We start from the raw sequence: 21,154 nt of genomic DNA, 5'->3' as shown, positions 1-21,154 counted from the left end.
CTGTGATTGTGACCGCAGTGCCTCCAAGAATGGGGGTCAGGTAACTGAGCCGAAGGTGAAAGACGGGGCGCAGGCGAGGCCAGGGCTCGGGCTGATTCAAGAGAGAAGGAGCTCATCCCCTGGGATTAGGGAGGACGGTTCCCACGCGGAGCTCTGCACAGACCCCTCAGACTTGGCTGTGCTCTTACTGCGTGAGGGATGGGCCTGGCCTGTGGAGCAGCGAGCTGTGCGGGCGTGGAGGGGCCTAGGGCACTTTCAGGAGGGGGGCTGGGCCACACAGTCTTCTGTTTCGTTGGCGGGAGGGGCGTCATGCAGTGTGATGGCATTCAGAATGTGACTCAGGTCTTCTCTGTCGTTACACATCACCTTGAAAGATGTTAAGGTCAGGGGCAACAACAGAGCTCCAGAACACCCCATCCCGCCAGGCGTCCTGGGTGCAGCTGCTCTAGCACGCACGGCTCCAGCTCCCACTCCTGGTACAGGTCTCCCCTTGGGGACAGACACTGTCCAAATGCATCCCGGGAAGAAATCAGGCACAGTGGGGGAGGTGTGCATACGTAGTCATAACATCAAATAATTGATCACTTTCTTGCTCCCCGGCCATGTTGGCAGCTGCTCTTGGTTGGGGGCTGTCCCACACCTGAGGCAGAAAGACGGAAAAGAAGATGGGTTGGAGCTGATGCACTCTAGGCTCCAACCTCTCATGGAAGGTGGGAGTCCGTGCTGGGGTACAAGCAGACTCTGAAGGTGAGGCAACAAGGCGAAGCGAAGCTGGTCATCCTGGCCAGCACTGGTCGGGCCTGGAACAGAGCACGAGGCCGTTCGGCCAAGCCTGGCGCCCGTCACCGCAGTGGCCACATGGCTGAACTGGGTGCCGCGTGCGGAGCATCCTCGAGTGGGCACCCTGGCTAGCCACGACCCAGGTGATTCTGATGGCGTTAGAAGCGTGCCAGGCAGTGGAAAGTAAACCATGCAAAACTGTTCCTTAATGAGACTGGTCAGTTTTATGTAAATGGTCTTGGCTCACCAATTAAAGGGGAAGATTGCAGATTGGGTCACAAGGCAAAACCCAACTGGGCTGTCTCTGAGACACATCCAAAAGCGAGTGAGAAAAGTTCAGGTGTAACCATTGTACATGCATCCCAGGGAAATGCTAGTGTCAGTGCTGCAGCCGTCACGTCTGAGTCTCAGACAAGGTAGAATCCAGCCCGAAAGTAGTGAGCCAAGCAGAAGGGCACGTCGTAATGCTGAAGGTGCAGTTCTCAAACAAGATAAATTGGTCAAAAATAACTGTTCACAAGTAACAGCCGTAGCTTCCTAAAGCAGAGCGGAGCAGCTTAAGCCACCTCTCGGTCCCAGATAGAGCAGACCTAGAGCATGGTGAGGTGCATCTTGTGAATGTGAGTGTGTAGATACATATGTATAGATAGATACATATACTATATATTGATATGACATGTAGATAACACATTCTTCATTGATAATGGAGAATGTATCTTCAAATGCCCATAGAACATGCATGAAAAGTGACCATATATTGTATCATAAAGGAAATCCTAATAAAAAATTTGAAAAGAGATATAGTCAAGAGTATCTGATTCCAAATGTGGTAAACCTGTGACTGAATAACAGACTCAGAAAGCACAGAAGCTCTGGCACCTGGAATTTGATAGCCTCTGCTAAAATTCTCCTGGGTCTAAGAAGAGAGATAATCCAAAATTATAGAACTTCTAGAAAATGACCAGCATGTCTGTAAGTCTGGGTGTATGGGACACAACTAGAATAGTGCTCAGAGAACATTTATAGCTTCTAATCATACCAACCAAAGTAAGCACCTGGCCATAAAAGAATTGAACCTCTAACTCAAAGGATAGAAAAAACCGAGAAAAACAGAGGAAGAAATTAAAGGACAAAAGTTAATGGCTACTGAACAGAAACTGACACAAATAAGTTCTTAAAAAACCAACAGATCGATAAAAGTAAAGGGAGAAAACACGAATGCACTTGGGTCCTTTGAGGGACTTTATCTGTTTTCTGTAGGTGGGAATGTTAGGGGCGTCTCAATCAGACTATTCATCAGCCTTTCAGGTGTGTCTTTCAATGTGTTGATGCATCAAAATGAGTGTCCAATGGGGTTTGGGGTACTCTCTGGTCAGCTTCACCTCTATCTTGGATTTTTCTGGCTCTAATAGGGTTTTTTTTGTTTGTTTGTTTTTGTTCTCTGTTATTCCCGGACTCCATCGCTCTTGGGTTTGGCTGGAACTAATGGCACTAATTTAGTCTGTTTTCTCTCTCCCTGACTAGGGGATTTTTTTTTTTTTTAAATATTTTATTGATTTTTTACAGAGAGGAAGGGAGAGAGATAGAGAGTTAGAAACATCGATGAGAGAGAAACATCGATCAGCTGCCTCCTGCACACCTCCTACTGGGGATGTGCCCGCAACCCAGGTACATGCCCTTGACCGGAATCGAACCTGGGACCTTTCAGTCCGCAGGCCGATGCTCTATCCACTGAGCCAAACCGGTTTCAGCAACTAGGGGATTTAAGCTGCCCGCTCTCTGTACTTATAGGGGAACTGGAAGGGAATAGGAATTACTGGGCCTATCATGCCGCAATGGCAGGTTTCAGGCGTGGGGAATGGATTTGCTGGTGAAGAGAACATTTATAGCTTCTAAGTATACCAACCAAGGTAACCACCTGGAAGTAAAAGCCTCATCCCCATTGTCTCCCCAGGAGAACCTGCATTCTAGAACTTCCAGACAAGCTGGTCCATCTCTCCTCACACACCCTGACATGGAACTACAGAGGAAAGACACAGAAAACCGTAAGCAGCTGGAGAGGAAAACCAAACCAAACCATTACACTCAAAGGAGCAACGACTGACTTCTTAGGAAGAAGAACGAGAAATGGAAGACAGTCATGTTCAGATCTTTAATTTGCTGACAGGAAGTGTCTGCCAACCTTGAATTCCATACCCAACCAAAGGATCGATGTTTCTCTCTTCAGCAATAGAAGATCCACTGTGAGGAATTCTAAAGGGCATTGTCCATGCAGAAGGACATGACCCCAGATGGAAGATGACAGGGGCAGGAAGGAATGAAGAGGAATAGAAATGGCACGTATGGGAGTCCGTGGAAATAGATGCTGACTGCTCACAACAGCAGAGACTGTCTCCATTCCCTTTGCAGTGTGGGTGTGTTTGTAGAACTAAAATGTACTGGTCCAGTCATTTGTCCCTCCCGGCTTGGCTTCATGTTTCCTTCTTTCTCCGGCCCAGGCCTGGCCCCCACAGATTCCCATCTGGTCTTGCATTCAGGGCAGATGACGTGTGTGGGGGGGGGGGGGGGGGGGAGCTGTGATGCCAGGCTGCTTTATATATCTAGGTACCTGCCTTTCCTCCTGGGCAGGACCCGTCACAAATTTGTTGCTAGGCTTTTGTTTTTAGTTCTCCACCAAAACCCATTCTTTTATGTTTTTTCCCCTGGATAGTACACATTCCTTGCTGAAGATTTGAAAACTGCAGAAAAGCACACAGATTAAGATACAAATCACCTAATTGCCCTGCCCACTAACCTGGTGACCAGGTCTCTTTTCTATGTATGTGTCTGTTGCTTTGCTTTTCTTTTTTATTTAGAAATACGTTTTTATTGCGTTTTAGAGAAGAAGGGAGAGGGAGAGAGAAACATCGATGTGAAAGAGAAACATTGATCGGCTGCCTCCTGCATGCCCCCTATTGGGGATCGAGTCCACAACCCAGGCATGTGCCCTGACTGGGAATCGAACTGGCGACCTTCTGGTGCATGGGATGATGCTCAACCGACGGAGCCACACTGGCCAGGGCGTGTGTGTGTGTTTCCCTTTGTTTAAAAAGAGAGGCAGGCTCATGCTGCACAGAGTGCAATTTGCGAATGCACCGGAGACCTTTGCCCATGTCATTTGTGCTCCTCTAAAAATGACTGTGTTCCCTGACCGGTTTGGCTCAGTGGATAGAGTGTCGGCCTGCGGACTGAAGGGTCCCAGGTTCGATTCCGGTCAAGGGCATGTACCTTGGTTGTGGGCACATTCCCGGTGAGGGGCTGTGCAGGAGGCAGCTGATTGATGTTTCTAACTATCTCCCTTCCTCTCCGTAAAAAATCAATAAAATATGTTTAAAAATAAATAAATAAAAACGACTGTGGTTTTCTGTCCTATGGATCTATCATGACTCATTAGCCCATCTCCTGCCCAGCATTTATGTTGTCTCATTTTGTTGGAGGTGCTGCTGTAGGTAGTGCCCGTCCTCACACACACCATTATTTTCCTAGGTCAGTCACTGGACGTGTCTGCTGTCCAGGGACTGCCGTTGTTAAGGCTTTGGAGACGGGCCAAATGGCCCACGCAGCCGTGTTCGTTAATCTTTGCTGTTTTGCTCTAGTCCAGTGGTTCTCAACCTTGGCTGCACATTAGAATCACCTGGGAATCTTTTTTAAAATCCTGATTTCTGGGCCTCATCCTCCGGAAATTCTGTTTCTTTGTTACTAATGTTGTGGCCTCACCCCATAACAAAGAAACAGAATTTCCGGAGGATGAGGCCCAGAAATCAGGATTTTAAAAAACATTCCCAGGTGATTCTAATGTGCAGCCAAGGCTGAGAACCACTGCTGTAAGGCTTCCCTATAAGAGTTCTTGTCTGGATTACAGTCCGTTCTAGGCAGATAACTCTCCGCCATGGCTGGAGCAGTCACGATCTGCTGTGGCAATACTAGGTCTCCATGACCTATGACCTCTCTAGACTGATTCAAATTTGGTTCAGGAGCATAGAAACAGAATAATCCAAAGCAACAGTGGCTTAAACAAAATAGAATTCTCTCCCAGATTCTCATGAGATGGGCAGGCCGGGCTGGCAGGGCATCACCCAGTCGTCTGGGCCCTGGCCGCTTCCAGGCTGCTGTCCCAGGATGTGGTGTCATCATGACCCAAAGCAACTGCTCAGGCGCCAACAATACATCCGTTCCCGGCAGCAGGGGCCTCTGGAACACGTGTCCATGTTGCTTCCATCTCGGTGCCAGAACTCGTCCCGTCACATGGCTGCAGCCTCGAACAGCAACGGATGGGCAGTGTCATGTTTTAACCAAGTGGAAAGGTGCCCAGATGAAAACGGGTCCTGTCACTGAAGGAGGTCGGAAGTGTGTCCCTCAAAATTCACGCTGAGGCCTCAGCTCTGGCACTTGAGAATGTGACTGTATTTGGAGATGGGGACTTTGAAGAGGAAAACCGAGGCCCTGTGGGCGGGTCCTCGATCGTCCGCCTGGTGTCCTTGTAAGAAGGGGGTGGGGTTCAGACATAGGAAGACCCTGTGAGGACACGGGGGAGACAGCCATCTTCACACCCAGGAGAGGCCCCGGAGACCACTGTCCACGCCTTGCCTCGGGCTGCCAGGCTCCAGGCCTGAGGATGGGTTTCTGTTGTTAGAGCAGCCCCAGCCAACCAGATCATGGCCGTGCTGGTGGGCAGCCCATGTGACACTCACTCAGGGCCTCACGGTGCTGTGACCAGGAATCTGGGTCCGCTTCTCTGGGTCCTCCACTTCCCGCTCCCAAAGCCTGTGGTCAGTACCGTCCTCCACCCGGAGGCTCTCAGGCGGGCAGGCTCCGGTGGTGCGGGAGGGCTCCGTTCTTCCCGCTCGGACTGGAAGCCTGATCCCACGGGCTGCTGGCCATGGGGCCTCTCCAACAGGGCAGCTGGCTTCATGCACATGCCAGCCAAGAGGGAAACAGCAAGATGGAAGCCTCAGACTCTCGCGCACCAGTCCCAGGAAAGCCTCTTCGCTATGCTGGTTAGAAGCCAGCCCCAGGGCCAGTCCCACTCGAAGGAAGGGCGCTGTCCAGGGCGTGGGCCTGGAGAGGGCCCCTGGCCATGGAGGCCGAGGATGGGCGAGGCTGGCATGGGGGTGAGGCCCCTGTCAACAGCAGGGCAGCACCTCAAGGCTAGCGCGCGCGGTCCTTCCCTGCAGGGGCACTGCCATCCCCTGGGGACAGGGCTCCTGGGTGAGGCTCGTGCCCAGGACAGGCCTCTGCCCGGAGCGGCCCTGGAGGGTCCTCCTGTGCGCACGGCCTCGCCCAGGGCGCTTCTCCCGGAGGCAGGCGGACAGCTGCCCGGCGGGGCCCCGCACCGTCCGCACGGGCTCCCCCTCCCGGTGGTGAGGCCCCCGAGCCAGGCCCCTTTGGGCCGGCACCAGGCAGGAGGTGCCCACCGCGCTGGGCGGGGCAGGAGTTCTCTCCCTCGGGGCCGGCAGTCCTTCCGCGGAGGGCTCTGGGCAGAGGCACGGGCCAGGCAGGTCCCCCATCCGTGCCCCCCAGACCCCTTTCTCTCCCTCACTCCCCCTCCGCTGTGGGGCCCACGCTGGGCTCCCTCCGCCGGAGGACCCCCCCCGCCCCGCCCTCCGCAGGTCTCCGCCACCTACGACGTGAGCAGGGCGCACCCACTTCGTGCTCCTGCAGATAAAGGCCGATCCTCCCGCCCTCAGCCCAGGCTGCGCCGCGGGTGGGCAGGCACGGCCCTCGGGTCTAGACCAGGCTGGCCGCTCTGCGACCCCAGGCGTCCGTGGGGGGCTCGATCCGCGGGGCGCCCCACCTGCCCGCCCCTCACCAGCAAGACCCGCCTCTCACGCAGGTCCCGCCCCTCATGCCGTGCCGCGCCCTCACCGCACAGCCCACTCCTCAGCCCCAGGTTCAGTCCTCATCGCCGCGCCCCCGCCGCTGAACCCCGCCCCCGCCCTCATCGCCCCGCCCCCGCCGCGGAGCCCCGCCCTCAGAGCCACGCCCCCGCTTCTGAGCCCCGCCCTCACCACCAGGCCCCCCCCCGTTGCCACGCCCCTCAGCGCCAGGTCCCGCCCTCAGCGCCACGCCCTCTCCGCAGCGTCCGCCCTCCGCTCCACGCCCCGCCCTCATCGCCAGGTCCCGCCTCTGGCCCCGCGGGTTCTCGCCGGGGGACGCTGCACGGGGGCGGGCCGGTGCCTCGGCTGGCCATTGGCAGAGGCCACCGCCTCTTGCTGTCAATCCCGGCGCCCGGCCTGGCCTCGCCCCCACGGCGGAGCGTCGTGGGACGCAGGGCCGCGGTGGCTGCCGGGACGGGTCCAAGATGGCCGGGCGCCTCGGTTCCGCTCCTGCCAGCGGCCGCGAACCTCATTCATTGCCGCGCTGCTGAGCGGCGCCGCCAGCCGGCCCGAGGGCTCCGGTCGCTGTCCCTGCGGGGTGGGAGATCGCCATGGCGACCCTGGAGAAGCTGATGAAGGCCTTCGAGTCCCTCAAGTCCTTCCAGCAGCAGCAGCAACAACAGCAGCAGCAGCCTCCGCCGCCGCCACAGGCTCAGCCGCCCCCGCCGCAGCCGCAGCCGCAGCCGCCGCCCCCGCCGCCGCCCGGCCCGGCCGTGGCCGAGGAGCCGCTGCACCGTCCGTGAGTGCAGGCCCCGGCAGCTCCCCGCCTGTCCCTGCAGCCCGGGCCCGCAGCCACGGGGCCTCCGCGGACGGCACCTGCCCCTCCTGTCGCGGGACCGGCCCGGCCGCTCTCCGGCCCCTCGCGTGGGTCTCGGTTCGCCCGCGGGCAGGTGCAGCCTCTCCGGACGGCGCCCAGGCGGCCCAGGCCTCAGCCCCCCGCCTTCCCTTTCGTGCGAAGTTAGGGAAGGAACTTGCCGCCCTGTGTTTGCAAGGAACCGGGTGTGTTGTGAGCAGAGCCAGGCCGCGTCCCGTGTGGCTTCCTCCGGCCACTTCCCTTCCCTCTCCTCCTGGGAGCGGGAGGGGGGCTGGGGGGCTGGGGGCGCTGGAGCGGAGAGCGGAGGGGTGCGCATGACGTCATACCTTAGGGCTGGGCGGGTGCGGCCGCGGGCCCGTGGAGACGCTCTTGCACCCGGCCCCTTGCAGCCCCGGGCTGGCGGCCGCCTCCCCGCCCCCGCCCCCCCCTTCCCCCGCCCAGGCACTCCCTCCATTTAGCGGGGACCTGGAGCATCAGCAGAGAGACCCGCTGCCCAAGCTCAGGCCTGGCCTGCACGCTCTTGAGTGAGTCGTGGTTGTGCAGGAAGGAAGGGTGACCTACTTGGGTGGTGGTTATTAACAAGTGGGAAGTAATAGAGCCGACGGGGTGAGGGAGCTGATGCAGCCCCCTGCCCGCCCTCCTGGGGGTAATGACGCCGCGCCGGGGGAGAGGCCACCGCTGGGCGAAGGATGGACCTTGCACCGGGGTCGTCGCCCAGCTTGCTGGATGCGGGTGTCTGCAGACCGCGGACGGCTCCCCGGAGCGTCCCTGCCGACATCCTGGTCCGGCCTGGGTACTGGGGGTCTCCCAGGCTTGTGCCTGCGAGGGTTTTTGAGACAGAAAAAGAGAGGCCGTCCGAGCACCTGCGCACAGAACCCGCGTACTGTCCCCCGAAGCCCCTGCTCTGAAGTCCGGGCCCCGCCCCGCCCCCGCGCGGCTTTCCCTTGCTGACCTGCAGGTGTGCCAGACGGCAGCCCCTTTAAGGGGCTCGCTCTGTTCAGACGGATTCTCCTCTGTCATGTGCTCTTGTTCTTTATATTTCTGATATGATCCCGGCGGTGTTCCGAGAGTTTAACTAGAAAAATGTGGATTTGCGGAGTAATGTCGGCTTATCTGTTAGAATAAAATTTAGAAATCAATTATTTGTTGTTCTAAGAGGTGAAAAACCTGTTTGGCTACTTAGGGAAAAATTTTGAAAACAATTTTATTACTATTATAGATGACCACAGCAAGCGATTTATAGTCACAACCCCTGGCGGACGGGCTGCGGTGCCAATCCAGGGGGTGCCTGTCTGCTCTCACAGTGCCCGGCTCTTGTGTAAACCGAGCACCAGGGCTTTGGGTGGGAGCGAGATCTTACTGCTGCCCCTGGGGGCTTGGCCAGACGCTGTCCATCCTAAAGTCCGCCCTCTGTGCTTAGCTGGTTTGACAGAGCCTGCTGAATTCCTTATCTTCAAACATGGGTATAAAGCGACTTCCTTCTAAAGTAGGCTTGACAGAGTAGATAGCTTCTGTTTCATTCGTTTATTTTAAGGTAATGTGTGACTGACTTATTTAAAATTATAATCTGTTGTGTTTGCATAAGCAATACATTAATGTGATGCCAATTCCAAAGGTAACAATTAAAAATCTCGCTCCCACTCCTTTCTCCCAAGTGCCTAACTGTTCCCAGAGGCAAGCACAGTACACTTCCTCCCGTGAGTCCCTCCAGATGTAACCTATGTGAAGCTAGATTTTAAATTATTTAAAAACAAAAGTATTTCAACAGAGTAACTTTTAAAGGTTCTTAGCATGCTCTGAAGTAAACTGCATTAGGCCTAATTATAGTTCTTTTAACTAAAATGCACAAATATCATATTATTTATGTATTTTGCTTTTGAGAATGCAGGTATTCGTAAGTTTTGAGTAACAAACTCATTGATTACAAGTTTGGATCTTGGCATTTCTTGTTTCCGATGCTTCAGCTGAAAAATCCGTTCCCCAAAGTAAGATTTGGCAGAAGCAATTTAGAAAGTGCCCGTCTGTTTTTATGGCTCTTGCTCTGTGTTTTACTCGGTGGTTTGCACAAGTGATACATGCAGAGCAGTGCTCCCCGAGCCAGGCAGTGTGCGGAGCTGTGGTGTCACCGCCATGCCACGCGGGGGCCTCCCTGGGATCTGAGCGCCTGCTCTTGGCTGGCTCTGCACGGAGGAGGCAGGTCCTGTGTGGGACTGGCATGCAGGGCGCCGAGCTTGGCAGGCAGCTGACATTTGCTTCTGACACTTTCTCTGTCTACTAAGCATCATTTAGTTTAGCTATAGGTGGTGTTATCAGTTAGGATTATATTCAACTGCATATAACAAAACCCTACTGCAGTAGCTTGCTCAGGTAAGAGTTTATTGTCTTTTTGAGGAAGATTAGGGACCCAGACTGGTACACTCACTTTGAAGCCCTTGTCCTCATTCTTTCCCACTTTTTAGTTATTTGTCTGTTGTCAAATTGTAACAGTTCTTTAATTAGTCTGGATACTAGACTCTTGTCAGATACTAGAGGCCTGGTGCACGAGATTCTGCACTGAGGGGGGGCTGGGGGGAGGAAAGCGTGTCACTCAGCCTGGCCTGTGCCCTCTCGAAGTCCAGGACCCCCGGGAGGCGGGGGGAAGGATTGGGCCTAAGCCAGCAGGCAGACATCCCTCTTGCAGTCCAGGGCTCTCACAGTCCCGGACCCCTCGCTCCTTACCAGCTGCCTGCAGTGGAGGCAGGAGAGACCTTCCACCACCGCCGCTGAGCTTGCGGCTGATGCTCACTTCTGGCTGAGCGGTGCTCCCCCTATGGGAGCGCACTGACCACCAGGGGGCAGCTCCTGCATTGAGGGTCTTCCCCCTGGTGGTCAGTGCACGTCATGGCGACTGGTTGTTTTGCTGTTCGGTCGATTTGCATATTATGCTTTTATTATATAGGATAGGATAGGATATGATTTGTAAAAATGTTCTCTCTTTCTGTGGGTTTTCTCCTTACTTTCTTTATAGTGTCCTTTGAAGCAAAAATGTTTTTAATTTTTTAAAAATTATCTTTATTGTTGATTCTCCCCCACCCTCACTGAAAAGTTTTTAATTTGGATGAACTCACCCAGTTTTCTATTTTATCTTTGGTTGCTGTACTTTAGTTGTTATACCTCAAAAAATGTTGCCTAACTCAAGGTCACAGATTTATTACTCTTATGTTTTCTTATAAGAATTGTAGAGTTTTAACTTCTACTTTTAGGTCTTAATCCGTCTTTTTTTAAAAAAATGTTTTTATTGATTTTTAGAGAGAGAGGAAGGGAGAGGGAGAGATAGAAACATTGATGACAGAGAAACATCAATGAGAGAGAAACATTGATTGGCTGCCTCCTGCACGCCTCCTGCTAGGGATTGAGCCCGAAACCCAGGCATGTGCCCTGACTGGGAATCGAACCAGCAACCTCCTGGTGCATGGGTCAATGCTCAACCACTGGGTCACACCAACTGGACAGGTCTTATCCATCTTGGGTTAATTTTTATTTTTTTACTTTTATATTTTGGTGCACCATTCCTGGAGGTACTGCAATACCAGGTTGATGCATGGAGTGGACAGAACAAGCTCCTATTCCATCTCCTAATCCCAAAAATCCATTTAACATATTTTCTTCAGATAGAGGACGTATCAGATATTAAACTGATAAGAACAGATACTACACTTGATCTTAGCCAAAGGCCGAGAAGTGATGGGCTAATGTTTATATGTGGTACAAGATAAGGGTCCAACTTCATTCTTTTGCATGTGGATATGTAGTTATCCCAGCATCATTTGTTGAAAAGATTATTCTTCCCCATTAAGTTGTCTTGGCACCTTGTTGGAAATTAATAGCCCATAACTGTATGGATTTATTTCTGGACTCTCAATTCTATTCCATTGGTCTGTATACTATCCTCCACAGTACTGTATAGTTTTGTATCACAATTTCAAATTTTGTGAGTCCTCCAATTTTTTTTTTTCCAAGATAGTTTGGCTGTCTGTGCCCCTTGCATTTCCATGGATTGTAAGATCAGATTGTCAGTTCCTGTGAAGCCAGCTGGGTTCTGACAGGGATTGCACTGAATCTGTAGATCAGTTTGGGGCGTATTGGCATCTTAGCAATAGTAAGTCTTGTGATCCATGAATATTGGCAAACTTTTTCTGCAAATGGTCAGATAGTAAATATATCAGGTGTTGTGGGCATGTTTCTGCCCTTGCAGAGTAAAAGCAGCAGAGGCCATCTGTAAACTGTTGAGTGTGGCTGTGTCCCAACAGACTTTACTAATGACATTGAAACTTGAACTTCATATAATTTTCACGTCATGAAATATTATTTGATTTCTTTTTTGTCAACCATTTAAAAATGTAAAGGAATTCTTAGCTCATAGACGGGCCAAAAACAGGCAGGCTTTTGCTTCAAAGGACACTATTAAGAAAGTAAAGAGAAAACCCACAGAAAGAACATTTTTACAATCATATATCTGATAAGGGTCTAGTATCCAGGCTAATTAAAGAACTGTTACAGTTCATCAGTACAGAGACAAGTCGCTGCTAGACTCAATATGATTAGACCACTTTGGGGAAAAATTCTTTTTCTGTTGTTTTTTGTTAGCTTAAAAATTATGAAAGTTACACATGTACATGGTAAAAACATCTTCAAACAGCACAGAAGGTGACAAAGTCCTGTTGTAGTCTCAGTCCCTGAAAAGAACAATTATTAAATATCTTTTGTCTTCTTCCTGGATTTTTTAAATACATATACAATCATTTAAATGTGTCTTTTTTTTTTTTTTTTTTTTTTTTGCATGACTGAGCTCACACTGTATTTTTTCACTTACCAACATATCACAGACATTGTTCCATAGCAATAATACTCACAGGCTGAGCTCGGAGGCACTGCGGGGTCCCTCCGGACCACTGCAGGGAAGTGAGCGGTGCAGGAAAGCGAGTCGGGGTATTGTTGCTGGTGGAGGGCTTTGCCTCAATGTGTAAACAGTGCGACACCTGTGCAGCGCAGTAAACCGAGGTGCATACAGCGAGGCCTGCTCTGTGATCCTTACTCACTGCTGTATCACACTGGAGCGCTTATTTTTAAAAGGGCTTTTGGCCCTAGCCCAGCCGTGGGCAAACTACGGCCCACGGGCCGGATCCGGCCCGTTTGAAATGAATAAAACTAAAAAAAAAAAAAGACCGTGCCCTTTTATGTAATGATGTTTACTTTGAATTTATATTAGTTCACACAAACACTCCATCCATGCTTTTGTTCCGGCCCTCGGTCCAGTTTAAGAACCCATGGTGGCCCTCGAGTCAAAAAGTTTGCCCCCCCCTGCCCTAGCCGGTTTGGCTCAGTGGATAGAGTGTTGGCCTGCAAACTGAAGGGTCCCAGGTTTGATTCCAATCAAGGGCACATGCCCGGGTTGCGGGCTTGATCCCCAGTAGGGGGCGGGCAGGAGGCAGCTGATCAATGATCCTCTCTCATCATTGATGTTTCTATCTTTCCCCCTCTCTTCCTCTCTGAAATCAATAAAAATATATTTAAAACAAATAAAAGGGCTTTTGGAGGTGTAAAGACAAAGTCTTGCATTGTCCTGGCTTTCAAATGGGCGTGGACCTATGTTCTCCACCTTAAGGGCTCCACCCCTGTGACCCCCAGGCCTGCAAGGGAGCCACTTGGCACAGTACCGTGGATAATAGATCCACCTTATTCAGACAGGAGGGAAAAACAAGACCCGGTGTAAGCTACTATTTAATACTGTGCGGGATGGAATAAGCTCTGATTCTAGACTCTGTCGGAGACAAGAATGCATAGATCCTGCTGCTCAGAGTGGCCTCAGGGCAGCAGTTTGGTGTCACGTGGGAGCTTATGAGAAGCGCAGTGTGCCACTCTTGGACCTCCTGCGTCCGAATCTGCCTCTTGCCAGGTTCTGTGAGCAGCCCGTGTGCACGAGAGCTGCAGCAGCTCTGCTGGGGGGAGCGGGCCTCCGTGGGTGCGGGCAGTGCTGCCGCGCGTGGGAAGGGAGACTTGCTCGGGTGGGGCCAGGTGCAGCTGCGAGTGTAACTCCTGTCCTAGGGCCGTCGAGCGTTTGTGTAGCTGCAGACAGGTTGTGACACTGACTGGTAAGCTGGGCATTAAGAGCTCCCAGCTACTTGGGGGGACTTCAGTGGGGAGCGGACTAGATGACCTACTGTGTGCTGGGCCCTGGGGTTACAGCAGCCAATAGAACCGATGGTGATCCGTACTGTGGAGAAAGCAAAACAGTAAGGGGAGAGGGTGTGCGGTTTTCTTTAGGGGATGCAGTGCACTGAGGTGACAGACACTGGGCAGAGTGGAGGCAGCGAGCCACCTGCTGTGGAGGAGGAGCGTCCAGGGGGAGCCAGGGGTGTTCCTGGAGTAGTGAGGAGGCCCGTGCCCGAGGCGGAAGGCAGGGCAGGAGCGGGCAATGGGTGGGCCAGGGTTCGAGCGAGGCTCAGCCACGGGCCCTGTGCTCCAGTGCGAGGACTTGGGTTTTACGCTGGCCGGAGGCAAACTTGGAAAGATGACTTTGATGACACCAGTGACACCGAGTCACACGGTCATTGCGGGTGGGAATGCAGAGCTCTGCCGACCCCGAGAGCAGCGGCGCTCCTGGGCATTGATCCCGGAGAACGCAGGGCACGGGAAACTGGGCTCAGAGCAGCTTTACTCCTAAAGCCAAACACGACTCCGCTTCGATGTCCTGCGACAGGTGACTGGTGGCTCTGCTCAGAGTAGGAAGGAGCGAGCTCCCGGCACACCCATCCCAGGACCCGCGCTGCGATTCTGTTTGCCTGACGGTTTTGAAATGACACAGTTTCAGGACTGGAGGCCAGATGGGTGGTGCGGGCTTAGGGGTGGGGTGGGTGGGGGTGCGAGGGAGAGAGGCCGCTCCAGGTTCCTCTGGAGTCTGGGCCTGGGGACAGGGAGTCGGCAGGAAGCTGCAGTGGGGGGTGAGGGGTGGGGGTGGGGGGAGCGTCAGATCCGGGATCTCTTTGGAGGAAGAGCTGTCGGCATTTGCAGGCAGAGTGTTTGAAATTTGAGATTTGATTATTATAAAATTGACCATTTCAAAGTGTGCAATTTTGCGGTTCGTGCTGTACTCACAGGGCTCTGTAGCCGTCACCGCGATCACTTCCCTGTCCTGCCTAGTCCCCGCCACCGCTCGTCTAACTGGTCTCTGGACTTGCCCTTCGGGACGTGGCTTATGCTGGGATCACACAGCCCGGGCCGGTGTCCGCTCCCTCGCTTGGCTGACAGCCGGAGCTTGAACGGCCCTTTCAGCGGTGCAGCCGTTACTGGAGTCAGGCCGCCCATGGTAAGAGGGCTTTCTCTCATGCCCTTTTCTGGGATGCCGACTACAGACCAGAACTCTTTCCCCTGCTTCCCCGGACCAAGCACCACTGGTGTGTTGTGTTGTTTTGTTTTGTCATCTTTATTGTTGGAAGTATAAATATGTCCCCTTTTATTCCCCATTGAACCCCTCCGGCCGCCCGCCCCTCTGCCCCCCGCCCCAGGCCTTCACCACCCCATTGTCGGTGTCCATGGGTGATGCCTATAGCCTACTAGTCCTTTGGTTGATCATCTCCCACCCACCACCCTCCCCCGCCTTCCCTCTGAGATCCCGCACTCTGTCCCCTGCTTCCATGTCTCTGGATCCACTCTGTTCATCAGTTTAGTTGGTTGATTAGATTCCACCTCTGAATGAGATCATGTGGCACTACTGTTACTTTGAAGTTGCGCATGAAACACAATTCCCAAATGGCCTGGGTGTCCATCCCTGGTGTGAAAACCTTCCTGACGCCCCTGATTTTCTGGGGACGCTCTCCCACTGCTGTAGCGCTTGTGTGGGGAATCAGGAGCCATGGAGCCCTGCCTGCGGGTGCGGCCTCTGGACCCCAGCTCTGCTGTGCGCGGGGTGGGAACACATGGGAGCGCTGTACTTCCATTCCCCAGGGGCCCAGGCCTCCCCTGCCCCCTCTCTCCCTGGACCGCGGTTCTCTTCCCCGTAACACAGTCTGACACTCAGAGTTTGGTGAGAGGGCGGACTCCCCCTGGCATTGCACTTGGCTGGTGGTTTCAGCCTCACTGTCCTGCTGCAGCAGGGGCTTGCTGGCTGCCTCCTCCAGGTGTGTTTCTCGCAGATGGCTCACTGCACAGTGGGAGGGGTTGAGGGAGGGCTGTGTGTATGTTGAAGGTGACGTTAAAATGACTGCTTTGGCCCCAGCCGGTTTGGCTCAGTGGATAGAGCGTCGGCCTGCGGCCTGAAAGGTCCCAGGTTCGATTCCGGTCAAGGGCATGTACCTTGGTTGCAGGCACATCCCCAGTAGGGGGTGTGCAGGAGGCAGCTGATCGATGATTCTCTCTCATCAGTGTTTCTAACTCTCTATCCCTCTCACTTCCTCTCTGTAAAAAATCAATAAAATATATTTAAAAAAAAATAATAAAATGACTGCTTTGCCTGAAATGGTTGCAGTCAGGACTGCTCCTGCCCTGTTCATCCAGCACTCACCCTGTGCGTCCAGGTCCTGCCGCCATTTCCACCTCAATTTCCATGCTTGTGGAATGTGTGGAATGAGTCAGTTTGATGTATCATTTCGTCAACCTAATTAGTTTCATGGGGGAACAAAGTCATTACGGTGTTTTGAACTTCAGGTTTATTTATTGGACAAAATTAGGGAGGGAAGAGGTCTTTTGAGCAGGGACCATGGAATGTACAAGCGCTGAGCTTGATGCACGGCCAAAACAGGGATTACTTCCGGGGCCAGTCCTGGAGCTTTGGGAGTGTTGACCCAGGATGGAGGTTGGAAAGTGGCTGAGGCCGAGTTGGAAGGGGCCTTGTTCCCGGCGGCGGAAGGTGTCACCACGTCCTGTCTTTGGCGGTCAGTTTGCTTCACCGGCTCAAGTTCTGGCACACGGACCAGGGCACGCAGGTCCTAATGGAACAGGGCGGGCCTTGCGAGCCGTGCGGTATTGCTTATTGCTAACTATATTTTCTTGGTTTACCACACATGTGAGGAGAGAGACAGAGTTCTTATGAAAACTCAGATTTGTGTCTGTCACTTCTAAGAAGATGGAGAGATGCCCACGGCCCGGCCCGCTGTCCATCCGGCTGGGGACAGGGCGAAGCTGGGCTTTCCCTCCTGTCGGGCCTCTGCTGACTGCTGAGGTGTGCCCGTGGGCACCCTGCACGCCACTAACGGCACGTGCTGCTGCTCTGAGCGCTGTCACGATAAGTGCAGGGGCGTTGTGTGCGCCACAAACACTTTAATTTTGCAACCTGCGGGGACACTCCTTCCCTCGCCCACGGCCGGCGCAGCCATTCAGCAGGGCGGTCTCTTCCTGAACGCAGGTCAGCTCAGTGTGTCCTCCAGGCTGCGGGTCAGGGTCAGCCATCCAGGACACCTGGCTACCACCTCACGTTTGCTGAGCCTCTTCCATCCCAGCTGCGAAAGCCGGGCTCAGCGAGTGGAGGGACTTACCACGCATCACCCGCTAACTACCTTTCGGGCTTGGAGGTGGAGGCGCCGCAGGATGAGGTTCTGCTTAGATTCTGACTTTGCTGAATCCCCAGGTCATGGATTTCTATTCTGACCATCGTTTAATTGTGAGATCCACTTAGTTCAGTGTTTGTCAGCCTTGTTCTGTTACCAGACCCTAAGGAATCGTTTGAGGGGCCACGCCCCATCCAGCCTGGAGTCTGGGCGTGTGAACTCAGTTCATTTAAGGCCAGGGGCAGATTTTCACTTTGGAAATCAAAGAGTAATGGAGGAGTTCGTTTGCTTTCTAAAATGCTTAAATTTATCAGTGTTCTTTTACTTTCTTGATGGCTGCCTTAAACTAGGAAAACCTAGTGTTAGGAACCCTAATCATCCCATGTACGCCGGATGCTCAAGGCCACTCTGAGTGTGGGAATCCTAGTCAGGGTGTTCAGGGCTCATTTCCTGGACGCAGGTGCAAAAGCAGGGACGCAGCAGTCTGTGCACTGTGCGGCTGCTCTCCTGTAGCCCAGAAGACAGGTCACTGTTCGCAGGAGGCCTCTTTTGTCTGAGTTAGCCTACGGTGTGTTACTGACCGGCTGGTGTGCGGCTGCTTTCTATGGCTCCTATGTTGGCGGCTGCTTTGTGGGAGGACATATTACTAACCAGCTGAGGCGAGGCTGTTTTGCTAGGATGGCTCCTGTGTTTGCTACTGTGTTAGCAAGAACTGCTTTGTCTAATGGCTCCTTAGTAGCAATGGCTACTTGGACTGCAATAAAGACTTACACGCCTACAATTTCTTATATCCTCTTTGTCTGATACCCAGCGTCCAAGGAGGTCCAGCCCCTGGCACAGGGACTCAGACCCAACTGCTAGCAAAGGGGAGTAGGACGAAGGAGTGAGTGCTCCCACAATTAGTGCAGCCAGCAGGGCCAAGGAGAAACTTACTCTGACACTAAGCTGTTGTAAGAGAGACCGAATTGGTGGTTTAAAGGAGAGAGCGCTTTAATTCTCACAGCGCTTTCTTCTTTCTTTTTAAAACAGGTATAATTTACATGTGGCAAAACGTACCCTTTTAGTGCAAAGCTCTGTGCAGTTTGACAAATGCATGAGCCCTTAACGATGCCTGCAGTTGAGAACTGGAACAGCCCTGTCACCGCGGCATCCCCACGCCCAGGCCCCGTGCCTTTTGGCTGTCACCTGCTGCTTGGGGCCTGGGAACTACTGGTCACGTTTGTTCCTGTGGTTCTGTCTCTTCCAAAGCATCATGGGAATGACTTACCCAGCGTAGCCTGGAACCCGGCACATGAGGTCCACCCTGTGTGTGTGAACGGTGTGCCCTCTCGCTGCCAAGCAGGACGGTGTTCTGCCGTCTGGCCAGAGCGTTTGTTTCTCTGTCCGCCAGGTGAAGGACATTTGGGCTGCTTCTATCATAGAGCTTTTTTTTTTGTTTTTAAATATGTATTTTTATGGAGTTTATAGAGAGTACGGAAGAGAGAGAGAGAGAGAGAGAGAGAGAGAGAGAGACATCAGTGATGAGAGAATCATCGATCAGCTGCCTCCTGCAGGCCCCACACTGAGGATAGAGCCTGCAACCCAGGCCTGTGCCCTGACCGGGAATCGAACTGATGACCTCCTGGCTCATAGGTTGATGCCCAACCTCTGAGCCATGCTGGCCGGGCCTGTCATAGAGCTTTTGAAGTGGGTGGTTTGTGAGGACGGGGGTTGGGGGGCCCTCAGCTTCTCGTGCTCACTTAGGGCCCAGGCTCTTTTCCTCCCGTTGCTCTGCAGCCTCTTGAAGCTTTATCTGTGTAAGCAGCAGCTGGGAGGAGCCAAAAGGGGGAGAGGCTCAGGGCCAGACAGCGCCCCGCTTACCACCTCCTTCCCTGCTTCATCCCGGGGATCCGGGTCCGGGGTCTGTCCCTAGCCGCAGGGATTCACGCGTCCACGCAGGGGAAAATGGTGTCCTCTCGGATGACTACCTCTGCACTGTAGCTTATTGGTGTCAGTCCCGTTCTGGCACGAGATGGGTGGGGGGCGGGTGGGGAACGGGACAGGCGACACGCGCTCTCTAGTCCCTGCGCCCTGGGCCCGGCTTCTCATTCAGGCCCGGCTCTTCTCGCCTGGAACCCTGTCTGCCCTGGGTGGTCCCTGACTTCCCCTCTGGACGGTCTGCCCACCTGCTTCCCTGCCACAGCGCTGCGCCTTCGGAGGCCATGCCTGCAGCGCCCGCACCTGCACGGGCCGCGCGGCGGGCAGCCTGCTCCTCCAGGCGCGCTGTTTGGAGCCTGAGGGCTGCGTTGGTCACAGTGTTTGTAGGTTAGCCCCCCCCCCCCCCCCCAGTAACAGCATTTCCTCACACCTGGTAGTTTCCTGGTTTAGTCATTTCTAGTTAGTGCCGCGCATTGGTGACTACACTCACGTTCGTGTCTGGCTGTGCTCTGGGAGCGGCTTCTTCTGGCTCCCCCCCGCCCCCCCATGGGCCTCCTGGAGCAGGCACCTCGAGCCTGGGCTGGGAGTCTGAGGAGGAGGCTGTGCAGAAAGGCTCTGAGCTGGAGGCCCATTTCTATCTCGCGCTTGGGGAGATAGAAATGATGAGCCCGTGTCTGTAATTTATCCCTGGGACCTAGTGACTCCGCAGCCTGGGAAAGCCAGGTGCGTCAGGAGCGTCACCTGGCGTGGCTCCCGGCATGTGGTAAGGAAGCCCGGGCTGAGCCCTCCGCGCCTCCGCACTGACCGCACTCTGCCCCCCGCGCCAACTGTGTGGTTGCTTCCCAGGCGCAGCCTCCCTCGTTCAGGGACCAGAGCGTCAGGGACGGGCAGCAAGAGGTGGGCGCCTGGTTCAGCACAGCTCACTCCTTCCCTTCCTCTCCTTTCAGAAAGAAGGAGCTCTCAGCCACCAAGAAGGACCGTGTGAACCATTGTCTGACCATCTGTGAGAGCATCGTGGGTCAGTCACTCAGGTAGGTGCCCTCGACTTCCGGCGCAGAAGCGCCTCATGCGTTCCATCTGTAACTTCGTCTCTCAGCCTTACAGGGCCCCTCCCTGGACTTCTCCCAGACACCAAGGAGCAGCACCTCCTCCTTTTTCGTGGTTGTTGTTAATCCTCTTCCGAGAATATTTTTGCATTTACTTTTTTAAGAGAGAGTGGAAGGGAGGGGGAGAGACGTTCATGTGAGAGAGACACATTGATTGATTGCCTCCCAGTGCCAGGGATCGAGCCTACAATCAGGTACATGCCCTTGACCAGGAATCGAACCCTCCGTCCCCGGGTTGGCGCTTTATCCACTGAGCCAAACTGGCCAGGGCTGCCCCCTTTTTATACCGGACCGTGTGAGCAGCATGTGTATATTTAATTGGCGCTCAGTAACTGTGATCATTTAAACATCATCTTCTCTTCGATATTTTCCATTATGTTAGTCATTGGAACAACACGTGCCTGTCCAGTGGTCAGACCCTTGCCTCGTTCTCTTGGGCACTGGGCCGCCGTGGGTGGCCCTCAGGGTGCGAGATTCCCAGTGGTGTGGGCTGCTCTTGTGTAATAACACGTAGCTTAAAACACAAACACATTGAACAACTGTACAAGAATATGTTTTCTGGTTTTAGAAAAATATTTTATATTCTTATTCTATAAGCTGTTTTTGTTGTTGTTATTCATCCTCACCTGAGGATATTTTTTCCATTGATTTTTAGAGAGAGTGGAAGGGAGGGGGAGAGAGAGACACACATCGATGTGAGGGAGACACATTGACTGCTTGCTTCCTGCATTCACCCCACTGGGGCTGAGATTGAACCCGCAACCCAGCTACATGCTCTTTTTTTATTTTTATTTTTTTTATTTTTTATTTTTATTTTTTTTTATTGATGTCAGAGAGGAAGAGAGAGAGAGAGAGAGAGAGAGAGAGAGAGAGAAACATCAATGATGAGAGAGAATCATTGATCGGCTGCCTCCTGCACACCCCACACTGGGGATCGAGCCTGCAACCCAGGCATGTGCCCTTGACTGGAATCGAACCTGGGACCCTTCAGTCTGACCCCTGACTGATGTTCCAACCGCTGAGCATACCCGCCAGGCGGGCCGTGCTGTCATGCTGTTGAAGGAGCGAGTTGAAGTCTGTAAGCACTTCCGCTGGCCTTCA

At 53.5% G+C, this 21,154-nt stretch overlaps 1 protein-coding gene and 1 non-coding gene across 4 annotated transcripts in view; one reads left to right on the top strand and one right to left on the bottom strand.

Moving 5' to 3' along the window:
* Positions 1-7,096: 7,096 nt before the first annotated feature.
* Positions 7,097-21,154, top strand: part of HTT (huntingtin) — a 96,793-nt gene continuing 82,735 nt past the window's right edge. For all 3 annotated transcript variants that reach the window (XM_070400136.1, XM_070400132.1, XM_070400122.1), the window contains exons 1-2: positions 7,097-7,434; positions 19,895-19,978. In XM_070400136.1, coding sequence (XP_070256237.1) covers positions 7,247-7,434; positions 19,895-19,978 — 272 coding nt within the window. In that variant the 5' untranslated portion in view covers positions 7,097-7,246. The remainder of the gene's footprint in view (positions 7,435-19,894; positions 19,979-21,154) is intronic.
* LOC139001462 (U2 spliceosomal RNA) lies at positions 11,045-11,234 on the bottom strand. Its single transcript, XR_011470029.1, has one exon. It is a non-coding gene; the product is annotated as a U2 spliceosomal RNA (small nuclear RNA).

Source organism: Myotis yumanensis, unplaced genomic scaffold (assembly GCF_028538775.1).
Source record: "Myotis yumanensis isolate MYYU_CA2020_CCGP unplaced genomic scaffold, mMyoYum1.0.hap1 SCAF_1, whole genome shotgun sequence".
Taxonomy (NCBI): Eukaryota; Metazoa; Chordata; class Mammalia; order Chiroptera; family Vespertilionidae; genus Myotis; species Myotis yumanensis.
Note: the sequence above shows the minus strand (reverse complement) of the source record. Positions and strands in the feature narration are given on the sequence as shown.